The sequence below is a fragment of the Macaca fascicularis genome, chromosome 16 (genome assembly GCF_037993035.2).
Source record: "Macaca fascicularis isolate 582-1 chromosome 16, T2T-MFA8v1.1".
Classification (NCBI taxonomy): Eukaryota; Metazoa; Chordata; class Mammalia; order Primates; family Cercopithecidae; genus Macaca; species Macaca fascicularis.
Genome location: NC_088390.1, coordinates 35,699,692 through 35,724,686, shown reverse-complemented (window position 1 = coordinate 35,724,686; position 24,995 = coordinate 35,699,692). Strand labels below are relative to the sequence as shown.

The window sequence follows — 24,995 nt, the reverse complement described above, 5'->3', positions numbered from 1 at the left end:
AAACGAGGGCACCCCTAGCTAGCCCATGAGGGGCTGAAGACATGTCCCTCACACTATCAAAAGGGACTTCACAATAGAAAGAGGTCTTTATTCCAAGGCCTCTGTGACTCTACGGAAAGCAATGTAACATTTCCTACTGTTCTGGAGCTGAAGACATCAGAGGGGGTAACTGCCATGGACTTCAGAAATGTCAATCCGGGTCCTGAAAAATCCCACAGAATTGTTACACGGTGGAAACTCTTATTCTTGTGTGCAGCTTTGCCAGTCTCTGGGTCTTGGGTCTGTTACCCACCCCCAGGGTTCATGGAGGGCACACAGTTTTCAAGATGGAGGCCCCACCCTTCCTGCCTCCCAGGAATTGGGGTGGCCAGGTCAGACGGAGTAGAGAGTGAGGAAGCACTTGGTGTGTGTCAAAACCTGATTCGTGCATAAGGTCTTGTGATGAGAATTATAACTTGTTGTGGCTGAGTTTTCCTCTGTGACATCTTTGTAGGATAGGTCTTGTCAACCACCTCCTCCTCTCTCCCCTCTGTCTCAGGTCCCAGCCTCCTCTTCATCACGTATGCAGAAGCGATAGCCAACATGCCAGCGTCCACTTTCTTTGCCATCATCTTCTTTCTGATGTTAATCACGCTGGGCTTGGACAGCACGGTGAGGACACGGGAAGGGGAAGTGGGCTGTGGGAGGATGAAGAGGAAAGGAGGAGGACGCAGCTGGACTCAATTCCCTCCCATCCCGAGGCCATCCCAAGCAGTGGTGGCTGCTCCCTTCTGGTGCCCCACACCCCCCACTGACCTCTCAGCATTTACCACCCTCTGGTGCATTCAAGTCATTCATGGGATACTGTGGGTCAAGCGCCTGGCACAGGCCCAAGGCTCACATACATGAGCACTGTTCCTTGGCCCAATTATGGCGCCTACAGGCCAGGGCGAGGTCTCTCCTGGGTGTCTGCTTTGCCAAGCGTTCAGTTCAGGGCCTGGAATTACTAGTGTGGAGTGAGTCTCAGCTTTGAGTTGGCCTTTCTGGTGCAGAGAAAGTCTCCCCGAGACCTCATATATCGAAGTTCTGTCCACGTGTTCTGTTTTGTTTCCTGGCTCTCCTTAGTGACGGGCTTTAAATGACAGTGTAAAACGGCGAAATACTCTTTGAGATGCTTTCATGGTCCATTGAGTCGGGGAACTGGTGATAATCAGCTTGACCAGTCACTCAGCAACGTTACCCCCTTACCCCTCCCTCCCATTCACTGTTCTGAAGGCTACAGCCTTGTCCCAAAGCCTCCACTGTGACTGCTTGCCTGTACCTCCCAGTTTGCAGGCTTGGAGGGGGTGATCACAGCTGTGCTGGATGAGTTCCCACACATCTGGGCCAAGCGCCGGGAGTGGTTCGTGCTCGCCGTGGTCATCACCTGCTTCTTTGGATCCCTGGTCACCCTGACTTTTGTGAGTACCACCCCCTCAGCTTTGAGTTGGCCTCCCCTAGGGCAACAGAGCACTAAGGAAGCTGTTCCTCTCCTTCCATCTCACACGGTGCCCTGGCTTTCAGACCAAAAGAGGGGAGGTTGTTACTCCCATTAAAAAGTTTGTCATCGGCCGGGCGCGGTGGCTCAAGCCTGTAATCCCAGCACTTTGGGAGGCCGAGGCGGGCGGATCACAAGGTCAGGAGATCGAGACCACAGTGAAACCCCGTCTCTACTAAAAATACAAAAAATTAGCCGGGCGCGGTGGCGGGCACCTGTAGTCCTAGCTACTCAGGAGGCTGAGGCAGGAGAATGGCGGGAACCCGGGAGGCGGAGCTTGCAGTGAGCCGAGATCGCGCCACTGCACTCCAGCCTGGGCAACAACGTGAGACTCCGTCTCAAAAAAAAAAAAAAAAAAAAAAAAAAAGGTTTTTCATCAAGGAGAAGAAAAGTTGTTTCTTGCACATCTGCTTGTAGACTCTGTGCATAGTATCCACCGACTCTCAGCATTTTACAGTAGATCCCACTGGATTTCAGGCTTCAAAAACTATCTGGAGAAAATTAGGATTTGCTTTTCCAGCCTATTTCCACTCTTTAGAGCTGCTTTCGTGGGGATACTGCCCTGACATTTTGCATGTCATGTGTGTCATGCTGCTTGGTCTCCTCCAGAATTTGCAATGGTAAAAAAGTCACACCCTCTCTAGAGATTTCTTTCTTTTTTTTTTTTTTTTGGTAACTGAAGTAAATACTCTGAAGCAGATTTTGCAGATGTGCATCTTTAAGCCCTGACCCTGATGGCCCTGGAGTGGGGGTCACACAGGGACTGAGTGGAACCCCAGTGAGTCATGATTTAGGACAGAAGGCAAAACTGTGACCAAGGCCCTTAATGTGTCTGATATCCTGGGCCCTTCTGGATTCAGTCTTTAGAGGCAGGGATTCTCCAGGGTCCGGTCCACAGCAGGTGTTCAATAAGTTGAAGAAAGTTTAAAATAGAACCCAAGGCCCTTTGGAGTTTTTCTCTTAAAGTTTAATGGGGAGAAGAAATAAGAAGAATGAACTACACAGGATGGGGGAAGAGGCGTCTGAGTGGGTAAAACCTGCCCACACTGCAGAGGCCTGTCCAAGAAACAGTTTCTTTTCTTTCTTTTTTTTTTTTTTTATGGAGTCTTGCTCTGTCCCCCAGGCTGGAGTTCAATGGTGCTATCTCAGCTCACTGCAACCTCCGCCTCTTGTGTTCAAGCAATTCTCCTGCCTCAGCCTCCTGAGTAGCTGGGATTACAGGCGCCCGCCACCATGCCTGGCTAATTTTTTGTATTTTTAGTAGAGATGGGGTTTCACCATGTTGGCCAGGCTGGTCTCGAACTCCTGACCTCAGGTGATCTGCCCACCTCTGCCTCCCAAAGTGCTGGGATGACAGACATGAGCCACCACACCCGGCCTAAGAGGCAGTTTCTGGGGTACTCATGTTCAGTCCCAGGTGGGATTTTTCCAGAATGATTCTAAGTGAGGAAGCCCCTACAGGTCTCTATAGTTGGAAGGGGTGGCACCTCAGAGGGCCCTCACCCAGGCTCTGCTCTCCCCTCCAGGGAGGGGCCTACGTGGTGAAGCTGCTGGAGGAGTACGCCACGGGGCCTGCAGTGCTCACTGTCGCGCTGATCGAGGCAGTCGCTGTGTCTTGGTTCTATGGTAAGACGCTTCCTTCAGCCAGCTGGGTCCCTTCTACACCATCAGCTGGCACAATGGCAAAGGGCTGATTTCACCAAAAAAGGCGGTGAAGGGCAGTTTACAAGATGTGACCTCCCGACGATGGGTCTGTAAGAGTCTCGGCCAGGCGTGGTGGCTCACGCCTGTAATCCCAGCACTTTGGGAGGCTGAGGCAGGTGGATCACCTGAGATCAGGAGTTCGAGACCAGCCTGGCCAACATGGTGAAACTCCGTCTCTGCCAAAAATACAAAACAAACAAAAAATTTAGCCAGGCATGATGGTGCATGCCTATAATCTCAGTTACTCGGGAGACTGAGGCAGGAGAATTGCTTGAACCTGGGAGGCAGAGGTTGCAATGAGCCAAGATCATGCCACTGCACTCCAGTCTAGACAACAGAGTGAGAGTCTGTCTCAAACAAAAAACCCAAAAACAGACAAAAGTAAACCACTTTTGCATGTTATTTGTTACACATATTATCCAGGAGGGGACACACATTTTGGGTTGCACACAGGCCCGTTTTTTTTTTTTAAAAAAAGAAGAAATCTTCCTACCTCCTTGGCAATTCAGAGGACCAAGTTCAATTGTGTGAATCTCCATAGACCTGCCCTAGGAACTGCTGGGACCTTTCGGGGAAGCAACCACAGAGCACCTTCTCCTTCTCAATTTCTCACTCTTCTTTGGGAGTTTTCAGTTCTCACTTCCACACCAGTGACTTTTTGTAGAAGAACCTTGATCTTGATCTGGCATATGAATGGGCAATATTGTGGTTAAAAATTTCCCTTGAAAGTTTCCAGTGTCATGGTCAAAGCCAGTGTCTGTCAGACGGATTCACCATTCCTGGACAAAATTCAACTTTTTTACAATAACAATGAAATCAGACACACACTCAGCTCTCAGGAAGGCAGTGCGGCACCAAGAAGAGGGTGTGCGTCTCTTCCCAGATGCCCATCCATCCTCCCAGATGCCCATCCATCCTTCCAGATGCACATCCGTCCTCCCACCCTATGTAGAAAGAGTCTTGCTTGCTATAAAAATGCAGTTTTGAGGCCGGGCGCGGTGGCTCAAGCCTGTAATCCCAGCACTTTGGGAGGCCGAGGCGGGCGGATCACAAGGTCAGGAGATCGAGACCACAGTGAAACCCCGTCTCTACTAAAAATACAAAAAAAAAAAATTAGCCGGGCGCGGTGGCGGGCGCCTGTAGTCCTAGCTACTCAGGAGGCTGAGGCAGGAGAATGGCGTGAACCCAGGAGGCGGAGCTTGCAGTGAGCCGAGATCGCGCCACTGCACTCCAGCCTGGGCAACAGCGTGAGACTCCGTCTCAAAAAAAAAAAAAAAAAAAAAAATGCAGTTTTGTGACAAGTCCCCCAGTCCCACTTTCGGACCAGATTGTTGTTGCTGCACTCCTCCTAGAGAGAAATTCCAGAGCTACTCTGTGTGTCCAGGGTAGGAATTCCGGCTTGTCATTTCCCCTTGTCATTCCCAGTGCTGATTCTGTGACTCTGACTCTCCCAGAGAATCAGGGCACAGCAGCACAGCCTGTGCCCTTTCTCAGCCTCTGCCTCTCTTCCCCTTGGGCGGTTCCAGGCATCACTCAGTTCTGCAGGGACGTGAAGGAAATGCTGGGCTTCAGCCCGGGCTGGTTCTGGAGGATCTGCTGGGTGGCCATCAGCCCTCTGTTTCTCCTGGTGAGTTGCGATTTCCCTGTTCCTCCTTGCCCTGGCGAAAGACTTGCCCCCAGATACATAAAAAATGAATTGTAATGGCTGGGTGCGGTGGCTCATCCTGTAATCCCAACACTTTGGGAGTCTGAGGCAGGCGGCCAACATGGCAAAACCCCGTCTCTACTAAAAAAAACACAAAAATTAGCCTGGTATGGTGATGGGCACCTGTAATCCCAGCTACTCAGGAGGCTGAGGCAGGAGAATCACTTGAACCCAGGAGGCGGAGGTTGCAGTGAGCCAAGATCGCACCACCGCACTCCAGCCTGGGTGACAAAGCGACACTGTATCTTAGAAAATAAATAAATAAATAGTATTGAAGAATAACATATACATAAAAGTATTAATATACATATCATAAGTGTACATCTCAAAGAAATGTTATAAATTGAGCACACCTATGTAGCCAAAACCATACCAGGAGACAAAAACATGACCAGCACTTCAGAAGCCCCTCTTGTGCCCCCTCCCAGCCACTATGCCCACCATGGTTCCCCACCCTTCTGACTCCTAACACCATGGAGTAGTCTGGGCTTCAGTCACTCTGGCGCGTCACACCTCTGCTCAGTTTCAGAATTTATGGAACGCTAAATGCCAGGCTAGACTTCAGGCTCAACTTACAGCCACTGTTCTATAAATCCTCACGATAGTTCTATGAAGTGGTTATAGTTCTGGCACTCCCGTTTTACATTTAAGGAGATTGAGGCCGGGCGCGGTGGCTCACGCCTGTAATCCCAGCACTTTGGGAGGCTGAGGCGGGCGGATCACCTGAGGTCAGGAGTTCAAGACCAGCCTGGCCAACATGGTGAAACCCCGTCTCTACTAAAAATACAAAAATTAACTGGGCGTGGTACTGGGTGCTACTCAGGAGGCTGAGGCAGGAGAATTGTTTGAATCTGGGAGGCAGAGGTTGTAGTGAGCTGAGATCATGCCATTGCACTCCAGTCTGGGTGACAGAGCAAGACTGTTTCAAAAAAAAAGAAAGAAAAGAAAAAGAAAAAAGAAAGGAGATTGAGGCTTACCAATGTAAACTGAAGGGTCCAAAGTCACACAGCAAAAAGAACTGTTCAAGACCAGGGAAGGATCTGCTGTGCTCTTCATGGGGGCCCTGATGGGGTACTAGTACTTGTGTGTTTACAATTTTGTATGCATCTTCTTTAAGATGACACAAAGCTCTCTAAGCAAAAATGCACGTCAAAACTAGAATCCATGTATTACCAAAGGACCTGGGTGAGACAGTTGAGTCCCAAGGGTTGTCCATGTGTTGAGATGTGTTCAATATTCACTTTGTCCTTGGTTCACGTGCCCCTGTCCAAGATGGATAGCCTGCTGGCCTCCCAGGAGTGTGCTGAGGTAGCCTGGGGTAAACTGATGTCATGCACACCAGCAGGCACTATTCTTCAGTTCTTTCATTTATCTGGAACTTTGTTTTTGTTTTGTCTTTTAGAGCCAGAAATGTTGTTAGATTGTTCCTTCAGTCCACCTCCAGCTTTTTAGGAGTATGTAGGCTATCCCATTTTGTTTTATGACATCTCTTTGGCATCCAGCTGTTCTGTGTCCCCTTTCAAAACAGCTGGGTGCAGTGGTTCACACCTGTAATCCCAGCATTTGGGGAGGCCGAGGCAGGCGGATGCCTTGAGGTCAGGAGTTCAAGACCAGCCTGGGCAACATGGTGAAACCCTGTCTCTACTAAAAATACAAAAATTAGCAGGGCCTGAGCAAGAATCAGTCTAAAAAAAAAAAAAAAAAAAAAAAAGAAACAAAAACAGCCCTTTTTGTATTCTGTGTTTTGACTTTCTTGGGGTAGCCCTTTATTTTTTGTACTTCTTTTGTACCCACACACCTTGACATTAACTTATCTATGATGGACAACATGCTTGTTCTTTTGACACTGCATGTGTCTCTCTGTACCCCAGAATTCCTCCTTGACTTCCTTTCCCCGGACCCTCGAGGTTTCCAAAATCAAAGCCAATGTTTGCACCAAGCAGCACATGTTTCCGGGGTGCAGTGACTCTGGTGCAAGCTCTGGGCTCCTGAGATGTTGGCCTGGGAGCTCATTATGACCTTATCAGCTTCCTGATGCTTTTAGGCACATTTGAAATGCATGTGGTTTTAAATGCAGAAGTTTTAGTTGTTTTCAATGAGGGTTGTTGGAAGTCGCCTAGCCCATCCTACCAGAAGCAGGAGCCCTGACATAAATGGGTTATTAATTTATATTATTACCAGTACTTCTCAATAATCTACTTAAACATTTTTATTTGTTTTTCAAAGGAAGAAGAGTCATTGGATTAATTCCTTGAGGGCAGAAAGATTGTTTGTTTGTTTGTGTGTTTACTTCCATATTTATTCCCCCCACAGTGAGGAAATGATGTCTAGGGAGACATGAAGGCAAGTAAAACATTCACTGTGGGTATAAAATTTAAGAAGGCACCAAAGAGCTCAGTACTCATGATGAATATTATTTTAATGTAATATTTTTTAAAAATACAAATTAATTCTGAAAGAGCTATGATTAACAAAATATCAACATTTTCAATAAACACAGGGGCCAGCCCTGTACTTGTACGTCTTACCTCACTCGCTTTACCCTAATCTGGCCCTGTTAGATCCTGTCTTTTAAAAAATTGTAATAAAATATTATTTATTTTGATTTGGGCTCCCGCTTAAATGTTGTGCCTGAGGTGAGTGCCTCCTTGTGCTCTGGGACTGGAGTCTGTTCATTTCTGTCAATTTCTGGCTGTCAGACTGGGTAAACTCTTGGTACACAGTCATTGCGTTTCTTTGCCCAGTAAAACCCACGTGCAGCTTTGGATGTGGGCGCATTGCTCACAATTCCCATGATGTTTGCCATACTCACCCCCTCTACAGCCAACTGCCGTAGTGCCTGATTGAGAGAGGCACATCTGTCTTCCACTTCTGCGTTTACTTAACAGGTCCCCTGCTTTGGGCTTCTTAAGGCTGCTTTAGGTAAACAACAAGTAGCTTACTAAAAATATTCTTTTTCACTGCAGCCAAGTTGAAGGAAAGAAAATATTGTGCATGAGTAGAAGCCAGGATGTGTGAGGGGGTTTCTGAAGTAGCACTTGCCTCAGCCAGAGGTCGAGCCCCCGACGACTGAGTGGGATTCCATACACCTGACATTAGGAGACAATTAGCCGGGATGGCTTCTAACTACATCCTCCTTCCCTGTTCCCAATCTTCCTCCGTAGCCGGCTCTGGGGATGAGGAGCGTGGGTTAGGAGGAAGGTTTGCAATTGACCAGGCTCCTGTTTTGAAGGCTTCCTCCTAGACTTAAGACAGCACCGCTCAGAGGATGGATGTGTGTTTAGCAATTTCCCATTTTATTACCTGCAGACAGAGAAAAAAAAGATATAAATAGATGTTTAACCACACAAATAATTTACATTACTGTCTTCTTTATGACTATGAAATAATAAAATACAATTAAATCAAGAGCAATAACGATTTCGGCACAGTGGTACTAAGCAAAATATGGAAACCAATGAAATAAGAAAACTCATAAACCGGGTGTTGGGAGCACACTGTGAAATTTTTCTTGGTCAAAATTCTCACAGTATGTTCAAGTGAAAGGTGTATTAAGCTGCTTTTTTTCCTTCCATAATTCCTTTCACGATGAGGACCTGTGGCAGGCAGTCATTCACTGCTGGGATGCCTGGTGGCAGAGCTATCTTTCTTGAAATCCCAGGCGATGAAGCTTAATGCAGAAGGCAGAGAGCTCAAGAAAATGAGAGAAGGAGCACACCCCCAGGAGCCTGAGTCCTCTCTGGGTCTTGAGAACCTTCTTATCTTTCCTGGACATCAGGCACCTTCCGTCTGACCAAAAACAACCACAGCCAGAAACGCAAGGCAATGAAAACAGAGCAGAGGAAGCCCGGGGCCTGGCGGGGGCTGCAGAGAGGTCACCCAGTTTATTCGTCTGCCTTCTGGCAAGACAAGGCCCAAATCACTCTCAAGGTTGCCAGTCTCTTCGCCTGGGCAGAGGCCCGTCCTGAAGTGGGAGCTGCAGGCTCCCTGACTGTAGGGGCAGCTGTAGGGCTACTGCAACATCCCCCTATAGGAAGTGAGGGCTGGGGAGGAAAATCAGGGAAAGCACCTGGCTGGTTTAGTCTTGCAGCTTGGGTACAGAGGCTGGTAATTCTGTGTGTCAGAGTTCAATCCAGGATATATCACATCTTGGGAATTTCCTAAAAGTATCTTACCTTTAGCGTTTGGTGTTTATGGTATCGGAAATGTCTCTATCTGCGTGGCTATTGTTAAGGTTTTTAATGTTTCTTGGAATTTCTGTTTTAGTTCATCATTTGCAGTTTTCTGATGAGCCCACCACAGCTACGACTTTTCCAATATAATTATCCCCACTGGAGTATCATATTGGGTTACTGCATAGGAACCTCATCTTTCGTCTGCATCCCCACATACATAGCTTATCGGCTGATCAGCACTCCAGGGACATTTAAGGAGGTACGTGCTAGTTTGTATATGTGTGTGTGCAGACTGCTAATTATTTTGGGAGAAAAGGATTCTCTTGTTATCCTCTATTCAAAATGAGATTCACCAGGAGGCACGCAACCCTATATATGTATGTACCTGCGCCATAGCAAAGACCTCTCATGGCTGTCACTGTCATCTTAAGGCATCTCCCAAAGCCTCAAGTGCAAGGGTAAAAGAGTGAGCTGATCATTTGGGTGCACCAGAGCATTCAGCTTGGGCTATGCTCAAACTTGTCAGGCAATTCCCCTGCCTCCTGCTTGCCACTGGCCATGGACATCAGATCTGTGATGTCTGGAGCAATACATAAATCTTAAGTGGCGATTGTGGTGGGAAATGTCCATGGTGACTTTTCTAACAGCAATGTGACAAGTACTATTTTGAAAATCATCACAAAATAAGGATGTTGCAACAATATCATAGTTTTAGCTCAAAATTGTTAGCTGTCTAACAATAGCATAATTTTAGCTCAAACCATTGGAGTAAAAATGTTTTGCCAGAATAGCAAGATTCATTTCAGCAATGAATGCGCTGTAGAAACGTTAATAACAGTACCTTACAATTTGTATGAGTGCCATTTTCAAAGCATCTGCATGTCAAGTATCCTATTCTGTTATCAAAGTACCTTGGGAGGTAAACAAGCAGGCATTATTACCAGACAAGGACACGGAGGTGGGGAATAATCCTCTCGAAGTTTCCTTATTTCCAGCCGGGCACGGTGGCTCACACCTGTAATTCCAGCATTTTAGGAGGCCAAGACGGGAAGATCATTTGAGGTCAGGAGTTCAAGACCAGCCTGGCCAACATGGTGAAACCCTGTCTTTACTAAAATTCCAAAAATTAGCTGGGCATGGTGGCACTGACCTGTAGTCCCAGCTACTCAGCATAATCTATAATAGCCTGAGACCAGGGGTGGGCTAATATGAGATCTTACAGCAAAATTTAGACATGAGACCATCACAGTAGTCATCCTAAGACATTTCATAAGAAATGAGAAGCAAGAGAACACAGGCAATTAAACATCAGCTCTTTCTTTTCTTTCAGACAAGGTCTCACTCTGTACCCCAGGCTGGAATGCAGTGGTGTAATCATGGCTTACTGTAGCCTCAAACTCCTGGGTGCAGGGGATCCTTTCACCTCAGCCTCCTGAGTAACTGGGACTATAGGCGCCTGGCCAATTCTTAAAATTTTTAATGGAAACAAGGTCTCACTATGTTGCCCAGGCTGGTCTCAAACTCCTGAGCTTAATTCTCCTGCCTCAGCTTCCCAAAGTGCTGGGATTGCCGGCATGAGCCACTGCACTCGGCCAAACCTCAGCCCTTTCTGAGAACAACTGGGTTCATTTCTTTTTCGAAACAGGAAAACTGAATTCTGGGTGAACAGAACTCTGAGCTCTGTAGTTACTAATTTCCTAGAGCCAAAGCAGCCCTCTCGTGACTGCACTCCCCGCAAAGAGCCTTGAGCCCCGTGCTGCTTCCTGCACACTCTCTTACCCAGAGTCACTGAACGCATTCCTTCCGGTCGTCCGTCATGGCAGTTGTGATGGTCTATGAGCTCTGTTGCTTCAAATCCAGAGGCCAAGGTTGGAGGTGGGAACCGTGTTAGGTTAGTAAATGTCAGGATTCTTCAGTCACAGGCTACACCTCAGATCCTGGCCATCTTTCTCACAAATTTCCCCAGTTGGCCACAAGGGAATGCCACCCAAAAGTGTGTCAGATCCGTTAGCAGTAGAGGTAAGACTAATTGTAGGTAGGGCAGTCTTCATGAGGGACCACCAGACGGGGAGCAGTGGTTACCCGGAAGCAGTGTGGTACATACACCCTGTCAGTGCGGACCATGGAAAAGGCCCTAGTCGGCTCTGGCAGACACTCACCTTATCTGGGCCTCGGTTTCCTCATCTTTCAAATGTGCTCATTCGATCATATTAACATTTCCCAAAGTGTGTTCCAGGGGCTGTCACAGGTATTATTGCTGGAGAAAAAGTTTATGTAGTCAGGTAATTTTTGGAGACGCTGGACTAAGGCAAGTTAAACAGGTTTCTTGGCTGAGCATGGTGGCTCACACCTGTAATCCCAGCATTTGGCAGGCCAAGGTGGATAGGTCACCTGAGGTCAGGAGTTCAAAACCAGCCTGGCCAACATGGTAAAACCCCGTCTCTACTAAAAATGCAAAAATTAGCTGGGCGTGGTGGCGAGCACCTGTAGTTCCAGCTTCTCAGGAGGCTGAGGCATGGGAATTGCTTGAGCCTGAGAGGCAGAGATTGCAGTGAGCTGAGATCATCGAGCCACTGCACTCCACCCTGGGCAACAAGAGTGAGACTCTGTCTCAAAAAAATTAAATAAATAAATAAACGGGTTTGTTTACCTCAGGACTTCTCAAAAAAACTTCTCAAAAATATGCCCATGTGCATGTTTAATCTCTGAGAATAAAGCATTGCTGTGTTTTTTTTTTGCCAAAGGTCTAGAATTCTTCACAATTCTTTATGAATACCAGACTTGCTAGTCTGTAACTTTCTGTCTGTGAGGGAGGGAAGCCTCATATTAAATCCTTTTGGGCCCTGGCCATATGCAAGGTTGGCGTTTGTGGAGTGAGCCACCGCTTACTGGTGTAATTTGAAGGGTATCACACATACCCACAGCCTGGAAATCTCGTGTTGGAGTCATCCACTGGCTTAGGTCATTTTTGCAGAAACTACTAATAATCCACCCAAAGATACTGGAAAATGGTCCCTAATGAGTACACGTTTATGAAGATATCAAGAGGAATCCATTTCTTACATTAACTTGTTATCATCTTGCAGAAGGCCAGGGCCTGGCAAATTTTGAGAGCAGCAGTGGCCTGGCAACTAGAATGCTGACAAAGTACAGAAAACAGACGTGGGCCTGGCATCCTGGGTGGTCAGTCACCAACAGGGCGGCAGACCATGTGGGTAGGTTAGGGCACAAAAGCCAAGTGTTTGACTTTACGACATTGTTCATTGCTGGCCTTGCCCCACCAAATACCTCGGTGATCTCTTCTCTCTCTGAGCTTTGGTGATAGCTCCACTTAAGACAAGTTCTAGGAGTCGAGCACGGTACCATGCACCTGTAGCTCCAGCTACTTGGGAGGCTGGGGCAGGAGGATCCCTTGAGCCCAGGGGTTCAAGACTGCAGTGAGGCATGATTGTGCCACTGCACTCCAGCCTGGGCATCAGAGCAAGATCCTGACTCTAAAAAAAAAAAAAAAAAAAAAAGGCTCGTTATAGTGATCTCTGTCTAGTTCTCAACTAACAAGTCATCATTCTGTTGAATCAGGCATAGTTCACATGTTAATCTGTGGGAATGTGTGCCTTCTGAAAGGCTGCTTTCCGTGACTCGGCATGCTCTGGCAGCTGATGAGCCCTGCAATGACTCCTTTTAAAACGGATTTCTAGTGAGAGTTCAGTGCGCAGATACTAAGGTCATGAGGAGCATAAAATGTGCAATTTTGTGCATTTTGCCCTATAGTGCATTTCATTAACTGTAGGACTGGAACTTTTTGAATTTTATAGGCCCTATTCCTTAAACAACAAACTCCCAGAAAGAGAAAATAGAAAAGCTTGAAGGCGTCTCCAGACGTTTTCAGTCCAAAATAAAAATGACAGGAGCAGAACTTCGCCTAAAGATCAGTAAATCAAAGGATGCTTTGAGATCCAAATTGTCTGCTTATGATACATACAGACTTTTGGCCAAAAAAGATTTTATTAAGCCACTTAATAAAGATTTTTCGAAGCCTCTGCAGGCAGTGCTGCTGGTTTTTTTTCTCCATATCCCTGAGCTGCTTTTTGCCACTCTGATGCTGAGTTTTACAAGGCAGGTTGTATATTTCATACTTAAGCCTAAGTATATTTCGGATCCATCTTAAAGCTTCTGTGTACCTCAGCTGTTTCTATAGTAGACCTTCTCAGCCACTTCTCTGTGATGAGTACTACATCAACACAATGTTGCATTAGAAGTGATGATTTCAATAATCGCATCTTTTACAATTTAACTATGTGATAATTTACACTCTTGTATGAACTAACCAGTATTGCTTTACAGGTGAATTCATTAAATTAGTAACATCCTGGCTGTTACAGTGGCTGATAGCACTGGGCACTATGGCTGCAGTGTGTCTGCAGGGGACAAGGAGCCTGGGTGAGGGGATGGGGGCCAAAACCCAGCAATTGCTCTGCTCCCCAAGCCCTGTGTGGCCGCAGAAGCCTCCTCTGTCCAGAGAAAAGTGTACCCTTTCCCAAGTCCTTCAAAAGCGTGTTATTGGCCATCAGAGATTCTATTGAAGGCTCATCATTTTCTTCCATTAGTGTTATAATGATTTTCTTAGTTTACAGATGCGTATAGTTCCTAAATATATCATTTTAATTCATATTTGAGAGTAAATAAATTGGGAATTCTTTTCCTAAGGAAAGTCAAATTCCAACTCGCTGTTAGATATTATTGAAGTGTTATTTAAGCTTTGTTTTAATATTAATGTTGGCTATTTTTGCAAGTTTTAAAAATTACAAGAATGTTTATAACGTTGTATTTTCTTCCCAATAGCGTATTATTAAAAGTATCACCCCAGAAACACCAACAGAAATTCCTTGTGGGGACGTCCGCTTGAATGCTGTGTAACACACTCAATGAGAGGAAAAAGGCTTCCCCACAACCTCCTCCTCCAGTTCTGACGAGCCACGCCTGCCTTGTCCCCTCCAAGTGGATGAGTTTCCAGCTAAGCCTGATGATGGAAAGGGCCTTCTCTACAGGGACACAGTTCCAAGAGACGATGGTGCCCAGACTCAAGGCCTCCAGCCACTCATTTCCATGGACTCCCCTGGACATATTCCCACGGTAGACTGTGACGCAGCTGAGCCGGCCTGTTTTGGACGTGCGAGGATGTGAATGGAGGTGATGAAAAGCACCCTATCAGTTAGGATTAGGTTTAGAATCAAGTCTGTGAAAGTCTCCTGTATCATTTCTTGGTATGATCACTGCTATCTGATACCTGTTTGCTTCTAAAGGTTTCACTGTTCATGAAAACGTAAACTGAGTAGGAGAGAACAGGGATGCTATCTCACTAGCCACATATTTTCTGAGTAGCATACAGAATTTTATTGCTGGAATCTACTAGAACCTTCTAATCCGTGTGCTGCTGTGGTGTCAGGAAAGGAAGATGTAAGAAGCTAAAATGAAAAATAATGTGTCCATGTAAGCATGTGAGTCTGTGTATATTGTTGTTTCAGTGTATTCTTATCTCTAGTCCAATACTTTGGGCCCATTACAAATATATGAATTTCCCCAAATTTTTCTTACATTAACAAATTCTACCGACTCAATTGTGTATGGAGGTTATTATTTGAAGGGTACAATCACTACTACATGCTCTGCCACCCACTCCTTTTCCAGCGACACTGCTTGGCCCACAACTTTCCTTTACGGGCCAGCCTCTGGCGTTTGCTGCACCTCATTGCCACCTTCCTGTCTCTCTGTGCTAAACATTCACAACAGTGTTCCACAGGCAGATCTGGCCTATTTCATTAGTCACTGCGGCTTGGCTGTGAAGTACATTGCAGGTGGATCTTGTCGCATGCCCCTTCAGTGTTTACCTGACCTGGTTTAAGCTTTGTCTGCCTTACGCGACTGAGTGTGACTGTCCAGGTTGCTTTGCTAGGTGAAGAGAGGAGAGAAAATCAGATTCTTGCTTAGCCCTGGGGCATACAGATCTGGCACCCTAACCTAAACCAAGGCATCTTCACTCCAAGAGCAACTGGAGAGTCTGGGTTAGCCTTACATGGACCTCACCACTTACTGGCAGTCACAATTGTGAGCCCTCCAGATAATTTTTAAGATTGAGTCTAAGTAAGGCTGCTTGGGAAGTGGTCAGCTCAGTAAATCACCTTTCATTTCACATAAAGCCCTTAACATAGATAGGTAAATTTGGCCTTTGGTGGCTCGTGACTCTCAGAGGCATAGGTAGAGGAGCAAATTAATATTTGTAGCATGGGAATTCCTTATCAGAATTTTGAGGGGAATAAATCCTCATCAGAGACAAAAGGACTTCATCATCTGGCCGCCTATCACTTCAGTTCTCTGTATAAATGAAATTTAATTCTAACAACCTTATAAAAAGAAGGTCCAGACAGCAGAGGAAACGTGCTGTCCAATTCTAGGTTTTTCTCCCTGGGCCCCCTTTCCCCAGCCTTGTCTACCCTGGCCTGCTTCCTGCATTCTCTCCATGCCCTGCTATTTCTGATTCTTTGCTTCTCCTAGTGAGATACTTTCCTTATATGATAGCTGCTGAGATGTTTCCCAGAATACTAGAGGAAAAGAAGAGGGGAATTTAGAAATGTCCCTCACTGACCTAGCTCCATTATCTTCACTCTTTCATTCTTCCTGCCGCCTCATGCCCATTCTCTTTACCGTCTAGCATGCTGAAAAGAAGGAAGTGATCTAAATGCCAGCATATTCGGTGGTAAATATTAGTTGGGGCAAAAGAAAAACCGTGATTACTCTTGCACCAACCTAATAGCTTTGCACATTTTAAGAACTTGCTTTATGAAGATATTCAGCTATGGATTCTCTGCACCCTACATACTTAGACATTGTTCAAATATGCTACTTTAAAAAAAAACACCTTTTCAAACAGAATTAGAGTTTTGCCAAACCTGGTATTAAGGGAATTGTGCAGGAGCTTTGAAAGTTTTCAAACTTTATTAAACTAAAATAAATAAATAAATAAAAATCTCTGTCTGTTCTGCATAGTATGCATTTATTTGACCCCTATTTATCAATACTACTACGTTTTGTTTTGTTTTTTTTTAAATTTAAGAGTAGGTAGGTGGATTTTAAAATAATATTTTAAAGACCTTTTACATCTATATGTAGCATTCATAAAAAAACAAAAACTAAAAATAGAATTGAATTGTAACATTATTTAAAGACTGAAGTTAATTTTTTTTCTTGTAATTGTATCAGTAAGAAATACACAAGAGGCCGGGTGTGGTGGCTCACACCTGAAATCCCAGCACTTTAGGAGGCTGAGGTGGGAGGATCACCTGACATGAGGAGTTTGAGACCAGCTTGGCCAACACGGCGAAACCCCGTCTCTATTAAAAATAGAAAAAATTAGCTGGGTGTGGTGGTAGGCGCCTATAATTCCAGCTACTTGAGAGTCTGAGGCAGGAGAGTCGCTTGAACCCAGGAGGCGGAGGTTGCAGTGAGCTGAGGTAGCACCATTGCACTCCAGCCTGGATGACAAGAGCGAAATTCCGTCTCAAAAAAAAAAAAATTGTTACGCTTAGTTCCACTGAAAGAATATTCTAAAGCTTTAAGTCTTCTTTTTCTATTTTCCATAGTATTGCCCTTTCCCCACTTCATTGCTTAACTATCTCTAAATTTGAATGATAGAATAATATTTTAAAGGTCAGATAATGCCATTAGAGGCAGAGACAAACCCAAACCTGGGGACCAAGCTAATTTCTCTGCTCTTGAGAGCACTAAAGACAAGTGAACTGGAGTTTTATTGCCCCTGCTAGAATGAAATAATACCTTCTCCGCCAGGCGCGGTGGCTCACACCTATAATTCCAGCACTTTGGGAGGCCAAGGCAGGCAGATCACTTGAGGTCAGGAGTTCGAGACCAGCCTGGCCAACATGGTGAAAACCCATCTCTACTAAAAATACAAAAATTAGCCGGCCATGGTGGCAGGCGCCTGTAATCCCAGCTACTTGGGAGACTGAGGTGGGATAATCACTTGAACCCAGGAGGCAGAGGTTGCAGTGAGCTGAGATTATGCCACTACACGCCAGCCTGGGTGACAGAGCAAGACTCCATCTTAAAACAAACAAACAAACAAAAAACCCTCTCAATTGGTTTAATGCCACAATAGAAAAGATAAATATTTTAGGATGGAATCTTAAATATGTCTGTCTTTTTGTTTCATATAGTTGAAATCAATTCAGTATTGTTTCTATATTAGGTGTTTCAAAAACAGTCACCTTTGCAACAGAAAAGCTCTTTTGTTGAAAATGATTCACAATATAGTTCAGTTGGAATGTCAGGTGGTATTTCTCTTACCAACGCCTCACAGAATCTATGCCAAGCTGCTCTACCACCAGTGCAAGTATTTTTTTAAAGCTACCAAAATAAACTTTCTTCACCAGTCAACTCTAATTTGGAGACAGTGTGCATTGGTGAAGGACCTCATCAGAATAAGTTTGAATGTCTACTGAACTAAGAACTTTGTCATTTGGGGGAGAGAATAGATGGCATCGGTCCTTCAATTATGTAACTGAAGACTCTAATTATAGTAGATAAGAGTCGTGTCTAACAATTTTTAAATACTGACAGTCCAAACAAAAATATTTGGTGAAGGATGTCCCATCTTTTTGCTTAAATATCATAAACAAATACGAGCATTTACTAATTTTTTAAACGATATTTTGAAAGATTACTCTTATTTACACTCTAAAATTAAAGGTGTACTTTATCTTAAGAAAGTGATATATGAAGAATGCATATTTTAAAAGATAAAATTGGGGAATTTACAGTTATTTTGTGAATGGCATTTAAACTATGATTTGATTTATATACAACTTTTCAGAATACTTTTGATTGCGTGTTGGACATATCTAAAGTTAATTTTATCTGGCAGAATTAAACCTAAATTTATTTGTGTAAAAGAGTCCCCTTTCTAAAATTCATATAGTGCCCTTGTATTCATTTATGCAGTGTTTCTAAATATTTCAAGTTAGATTGTGAGATATCAATAAATGATTTATGCTGTGAACTGTTACTGTAATTAATGCTTAATATCATGATTTGTTATATCATTAAAAAAAACAAAATTCTAAACTCTTAAGGTTAAAATAAAAATCTTACCATATAGTCAAAATATTTAAACATCTTCCAAAACATCACTGCATAGCAGTACGAAATCTACATTGAATTAGATGTATTCAATTTCAGTAAAGTTAAATAAGTTAATATAATTCTTTGTAATTTGTGAAGAGCTTTAGTTTATAATGTGCTTCCCCATAGGATCACCAGAGGTCTAGGTGACAGATGTATTTTCCCAGGTGACGATGGGGGCGGGATGAGGAGCCTGAGGCTCAAAGAGGTTGATTGATTTGTCCAAGTTCACACACCTGGGACGTTCCAGGACCGGCCTTATGCCTGGGTTTTCTAATTCCAGCCCAAAGGTTATTTACATGTTCAGCTTTAAAATTAGCATCCATAGAAGCTTGAGAAATCCAAAGAGTATTCAACTGCAGAATGGGTTTTGTTTCTAAACTTCAAGGATGTTCTATCTCATTTTAAAGTGTGATAGGGAAGAATAATTAACATAGTGGAAGAACCTGTTACTGATATATCATTACATGTGCGCGTAACCTACAGCAGCAGTCCCCAGCCTTTTTGGCATCAGGGACCGGTTTCATGGAAGACAATTTTTCCATGGATGGTGGGGAGCAGAGGGGTATTTCAGGATGAAACTATCCCACCTCAGTTCATCAGACATTAGATTCTCATAAGAAGCACACAACGGCCTAGATCCCTCACATGCATAATTCACGACCGGGTTCACACTCTTGTGAGAATCTAATGCTGCTGCTGATGGGACAGGAGGTGAAGTTCGGGTGGTAATGAGCTGTGTGGCCCAGTTCCTAACAGACCTCCTGCCCTACAGTTAAAGACTCTCCAGTTACCATCACCACACTCAATCTAATCCTTGTACTAGATTCAAATTAACTGATTTACATGGACTTGTTTAAAGAGGTATTAAGGTAGGGATTCCCAAAATAAAGGATAACATAAGCCAAAGACGGGTGACAAAAAGAAAGAAAAACAACAGCGAGAAAATAAAATGGGACCAGAAATGAGGCTACATGTCACACCAGAATGATTTTCACATGTGCCATTGGTATGCCACAAATCTGATCCTAGGCTTTGTTAGAGATAACTGCTTCATCCAGATATGAGATGCCATTTCTTATCACTAAGGCTTAGTGGTCACTCTGGGTGCTGCTGCTTTTCCAGGGATATTGTTATTATTTAAAATAAATGCTAATGCTGTCAGTGCTTTATAGAGAGTTGGGGCAACTCCAGTATCAAGTGTAATATTTCAATTACAGGATTCTCTTTGGAGTCTCAGCTCCAGTTTTGGAACACATCACTAAGTAATAACTAAAGATCTCAAAATGATTACCAGTATTTTTTTTTACACACTTTTTTTTTTTTTTGAGACAAAGTATCCTGTCACCCAGGCTGGAGTGCAGTGGCATGATCTTGGCTCACTGTAGCCTTGACTCCTGGACTCAAGTGATCCTCCCACCTCAGCCTGCTGAGTAGCTGGGACTACAGGCATGCACCACCATGCCCAGCTAATTCTTTGCATTTTTAATAGAGACCGAGTTTTACTATGTTGCCCAGGCTGGTCTCAAACTCCTGGGCTCAAGCAATCTGCCCGCCACAGCCTCCCAAAGTACTGGAATTACAGGCATAAGCCAGTGCACCCAGAGACATGGTTTTTATAAACTAAAAAATTCAGTATGTAAAATGATGGAGAGGATAGTTAATGCTGAGATCTGAATAAATGGACTTGAATAAAAAGTAGAACATATCTTAAAGTATAGATTCTAACTACAAAAATGAAAATGAGGGATGTGTTTCTGACAAATGAAGACATTCTCCTACATAACCGCAATTAAACCATCATAGTTAGGAAAGTAACACTGCTACATGACTGTCAACTCATCTTCAGACCCTGTTCAATGATCTTTAGGAAAAAGGATCTAGTCCAGAATCATTTTCATTTAGTTTCATGTCTCTTTTGTTTTCTTCAGTCTGGAACCGTTTTCCAGTCTTTCCTTGACTTTCACCACCTTGAAGCCTTTGACGTTAATGGGCAAGTTATTCTGTAGAATGTCCCTCAATTTGATTTGTTTGAAGATCAATTCCTCCTAATGAAATACAGTATGTATTTTTGGCAGGATTATCACTGGAATAGTGCTGTGTTGTTTTCCCTGCCTCCTACCAGGTGGATCGTGATTTTGATTTGTCCCCTCACTGGTGATGTTAACTTCAATCATTTGGTTAAGGTGGTGTCCACCGGGCTTTCCACTGTAAAGTTCCTTTTCTTTTTGTCATTAATATTTTGGGGGATGGAGTTATTCTAACACTGTGCAAATATCCTGTCCTCATCAATCCATTTGCTTTTTAAAATAGATTCCTGTTTTATCCAATGGATTATAATCAATTTTATTCATTTATTCATTCATTCATTTTTTGGATACAGGGTCTCGTTGTGTCGCCCAGGCTGGAGTACAGTGGGGCAATCATGGCTCACTACAGCCTCGACCAGGCTCAAGTGATTCTCCTGCCTCAGCCTCCTGAGTATCTGGGATCACAGGCGCATACCACCATGTCTGGCTAACTTTTGTATTTTGTGTAGAGACAGGGTTTCACCATGTTGCCCAAGGAGGTCTCCTGTGCTCAAGCAATCCTCCTATCCCAGCCTCTCAAAGTGCTGGGACTACAGGCGTGAAACACAGCACCTGCCCCCATTATTATTTATTTTGATGCTCAATTTGTCCCAAATTTAGCCAGTGAGAAAGTCCCTTCAAGCTGGTTTCTGTGTGCTTTTGACATGTCCCCATCATTCTTGGACCAGTTCCTTGTTTTCCAGAGTGAGATGTTTCAGGACCAGCTTGTACTTTCTCTGCCACAGCTCTGAAATCAGTTATATCTCCAAGAAGCCCTGGTTCCTTTTAGTCAAGAGCAGATTCAGAAACCACGATCTAGGTGTTAGGTATTCTCATGGCTACTGAGCTGTCACTGATCCTCAGCCCTCTCACTGGACGGAAGTGTGTATAAATAATATGAATTTAATAGTTAATTCCATATCTTAAAAACCATGTGGTCACACCAATATCTCCAATTCCAACCCAACACTAGAAAGTTCATTCTAATTTTCTTCCTTTCCACATTTATAATCCCTTTTACCACCTACCCATGTATTTTTAATACAGTTTTGCCTTTTTTCCCCCTATATATATTACTTCTTCTCACAAGACTGAAATTCATCCAAGTTGAGTATAGCTCTAGTGTGTTCATTTAACTGTTGTATTGCCTATGTGTGCGTGCGAATATATATATAATTATATATATTCTATATATATTTGTTTTATATATATTTATATATTTTATATATATATATATATATGTATTTTCTGAGACAGTCTTGCTCTGTCACCCAGGCTGGAGTGCAATGGCATGATCTCGGCTCACTGCAACTTCCATCTCCTGGGTTCAAGTGATTCTCGTGCCTCAGCTTCCTAGTAGCTGGGATTACAGGCACGCACCACCACACCCAGCTAATTTCTTGTAATTTTAGTAGAGATGCGGTTTCGCCATGTTGGCCAGGCTGGTCTCGAACTCCTGAGATCGGGCAGTCTGCCCACCTTGGCCTCCCAAAGTGCTATGATTACAGGCGTGAGCCACCACGCCTAGCTATATATTCTCTACTACTGATGGAGATTTAGGTTGTATCATTTATGAAAAATGTATTACAGATATTCCTGGTGCATCTGTGGAACATGAGTTATAGGAAACATGCAGTGTCAGTTACTAGGTAAAGCCAAACTTTTCCCAAAAATGTTGTACCAGTTCACCTATTACTAGTAGCACACAAAAATTACTGTTGCTGCTGGGTGCAGCGGCTGACGCCTGTAATCCCAGCACTTTGGGAGGTCGAAGCAGGCAGATCATATGAGGCCAGGAGTTCAAGATCAGCATGGCCAACATGGCAAAATCCTGTTTCTACCAAAAATACAAAAATTAGCCGGGTGTGGTGGTGTACGTCCGTAATCCCAGGTACTCGGGAGGCTAAGGCAGGAGAACTGCTTGAAGCAGGAGGCAAAGGCTGCAGTGAGCTGAAATTGCATCACTGCACTCTAGCCTGGGCGACAGAACAAGACTATCTTTGGGAAAAAAAAAAAAAAAAAAAAAGGGAGCCGGGCATGGTGGCTCTCGCCTGTAATTCCAGCACTTTGAGAGGACAAGGAAGGCAGATCATGACATCATGAGGTTAGGAGATCGAGACCATCCTGGCCAACACAGTGAAACCCCGTCTCTACTAAAAACAGAAAAAATTAGCTGGGTGTGTTGGCGGGTGCCTGTAGTCCCAGCTACTCCGGAGGCTGAGGCAGAAGAATAGCGTGACCCTGGGAGGCGGAGCTTGCAGTGAGCTGAGATCACGCCACTGCACTCCAGCCTGGGCGTCAGTGAGACTCCGTTTCAAAAAAAAAAAAAAAAAAAAAAATTACCGTTGCTCCACATCCTCATCAACACTTCGTATTAGAAGACTCTTAACATTTTGCCATCCTTGTGGAAGTGTAATGGTATTCACTGTGGTTTTAATCTGAACAAACTGTCATTCATTGTTGAGTGTATTTGACATCCATATGGAACAAAATCTTAATCCCTATCTTACTCCACAAACAAAAATTAATTCCAAGTGCACTGTAGATCTAAATGGGAAATATAGGCAATAATGCTTCTAGAAAATGTTGACCAGTATAACTTTCTGCAGTGGAAATGTTCTATAAACCTGCACTGCCCTATGTGGCAGCCACCAGCCATATGTTGAGCATTTGAAATGTCTAATGCAACTGAGGAACTTTATCTTAAATTTTATTAATTTTAATTAACTTTGTAAAATTAGAGCTATCTGTTCATTAAAAATACTGTTAAGACAGTGAAAAGGTAAAGTCATAGAGGGGAGGGAGAAGGTCCATACAAACAACTCGTATCTAGAATATATGAAGAACCTGTACCGGGGCCAGGCGAGGTGGCTCACGCCTGTAATCCCAGCACTTCGGGAGGCCGCGGCGGGCAGATCACTTGAGGTCGAGAGTTCGAGACCAGCCTGATTGACGTGGAGAAACCCCGTCTCTACTAAAAATACAAAATTAGCCAGGCATGATGGCAGGCGCCTGTAATCCTAGCTACTCGGGAGGCTAAGGCAGGAGAATCACTTGAACCTGGGAGGTGGAAGTTGCTGTGAGCCGAGATCGTGCCACTGCACTCCAGCCTGGGCAACAAGAGGGAAACTCCGTCTCCACAACAAAACAAAACAAAACCTGTACTGGATTAAGAAAAAGGCAGAGAGTTCCTCTCCACCACCGCCCCCCCCCCCCAAAAAAAGCAGGGACTGGAAAGGTAGTTAATACCTGTAATCCCAGCACTTTGAGAAGCTGAGGCAGGCGAATAGCTTGAGCCTAGGAATTTGAGACCAGCCTAGACAACATAGCAAAACCCCGTCTCTACAGAAAATTAGCCAGGCGTGGTGGCATGCAGCTGTAGTCCCAGCTACTTGGAAGGCTGAGGTGGGAGGATCGCTTCACCCTGGGAGGTCAAGGCTGCAGTGAGCCATGATCACATCACTGCACTCCAGCCTAGGTGACAGAGGAAGACCCTGTCTCAAAAACAAATACCACCCCCTGCCTCGCCAAGATACCGAAATGTTAAATGTTAATAAAGATATAAGAGCCATCAGGGAACCACAAAATGAAATCATGAGATACCACAACACCTACCAGAGTAGCTAAAAGACAAAAAGCCAAAAGACAAATACCAAGTGTGAGCAAGATGTGGGGCAACTGGAACTCTCACACATTGATGGAGGGAGTGCCTTTTAGTTCAAATATTTTCGAAAACTGATTGGTAGTTAACTGCTAAAGCAGAACATGAGCATACCCTATGAATCAGCAATTCCATTCCTCAGAAATCCCCAACCAAAACATACATGTATGTACTAGAAGACAAGCACAATAATGTACCTAGAAGATATATTACCTGGAGATATTATTATTCACAACCCAAAAAGAAATAACCAATGTCCATCAACAGAATGGAGAAGTAGTAAAGACTCTAGAAAACAAGCGAAACTACTCTATGGTGCTAAAAGTCAGAAAGAGTAGGCTGGGAGAGAAGTTTAAGGGGAGCTTCTATGGCACAGGTAATGGCTTTTTAAACTAGGTGTACTGTGTGAATCCATTAAGCTGTAAACTCCATGTGCACTTTAAACATTATACAACAAAACAATTTACTAAGAGTGTTCTGGTAATTTTTGGCACAGAGCTATCATGAATGGAACCTTGTATCAAATAGGACTTTTTGAGTTGTGACAGCAGAAATCCAATTCAAACTAACGTAACAGAAAAAGGGAAAAGTATTGGTTTAAATGTCTTAAAAAAAAAAAAAAAAAAGCTACACTAGAGCCAGAGATGCAAAAGCAATCATCAGGTTTTTTGTCCTTCTCTGTTTGGCTTTTTTTGTGGGCTTTTTTTTTCTGCCAGGCATCAAGGCACTCTCTCATGACACTCAAGACTTACCTCATCGCCATAATCAGCAAAGACAACAGAAAACATCTTTCTGTACATTCTGACAACAGGACCAGCATCAGCCTAGCTTGAGTTGCATACCCTTCCTGTAGGCTATTCTGCCCCATTTGAACCCGTGGACTAAGGGTAGTAAAGGTGTGTTTTCTCAAGGACAAATCAAGGTGCTGTTACCAGGAAAAGGGGGGAATGAATGCCAGAGAGGCAAAACCAAC

At 44.1% G+C, this 24,995-nt stretch overlaps 1 protein-coding gene across 6 annotated transcripts in view; it reads left to right on the top strand.

The window, feature by feature from the left end:
* Positions 1–16,141, top strand: part of SLC6A4 (solute carrier family 6 member 4) — a 40,199-nt gene extending 24,058 nt beyond the window's left edge. For 4 of the 6 annotated variants that reach the window (XM_065531147.2, XM_005583333.5, XM_005583334.5 and 1 more), the window contains 6 exons: positions 539–651; positions 1,308–1,439; positions 3,043–3,142; positions 4,747–4,847; positions 9,192–9,359; positions 13,943–16,141. In XM_065531147.2, the coding sequence (XP_065387219.1) occupies positions 539–651; positions 1,308–1,439; positions 3,043–3,142; positions 4,747–4,847; positions 9,192–9,359; positions 13,943–14,017 (689 nt within the window). In that variant the 3' untranslated portion in view covers positions 14,018–16,141. Of the gene's footprint in view, positions 1–538; positions 652–1,307; positions 1,440–3,042; positions 3,143–4,746; positions 4,848–7,151; positions 7,308–9,191; positions 9,360–13,942 lie in introns of those variants that run through there. The other 2 variants (XM_065531148.2, XM_074018944.1) reach the window with 1 other exon arrangement.
* The last annotated feature ends 8,854 nt before the right edge of the window (positions 16,142–24,995 follow it).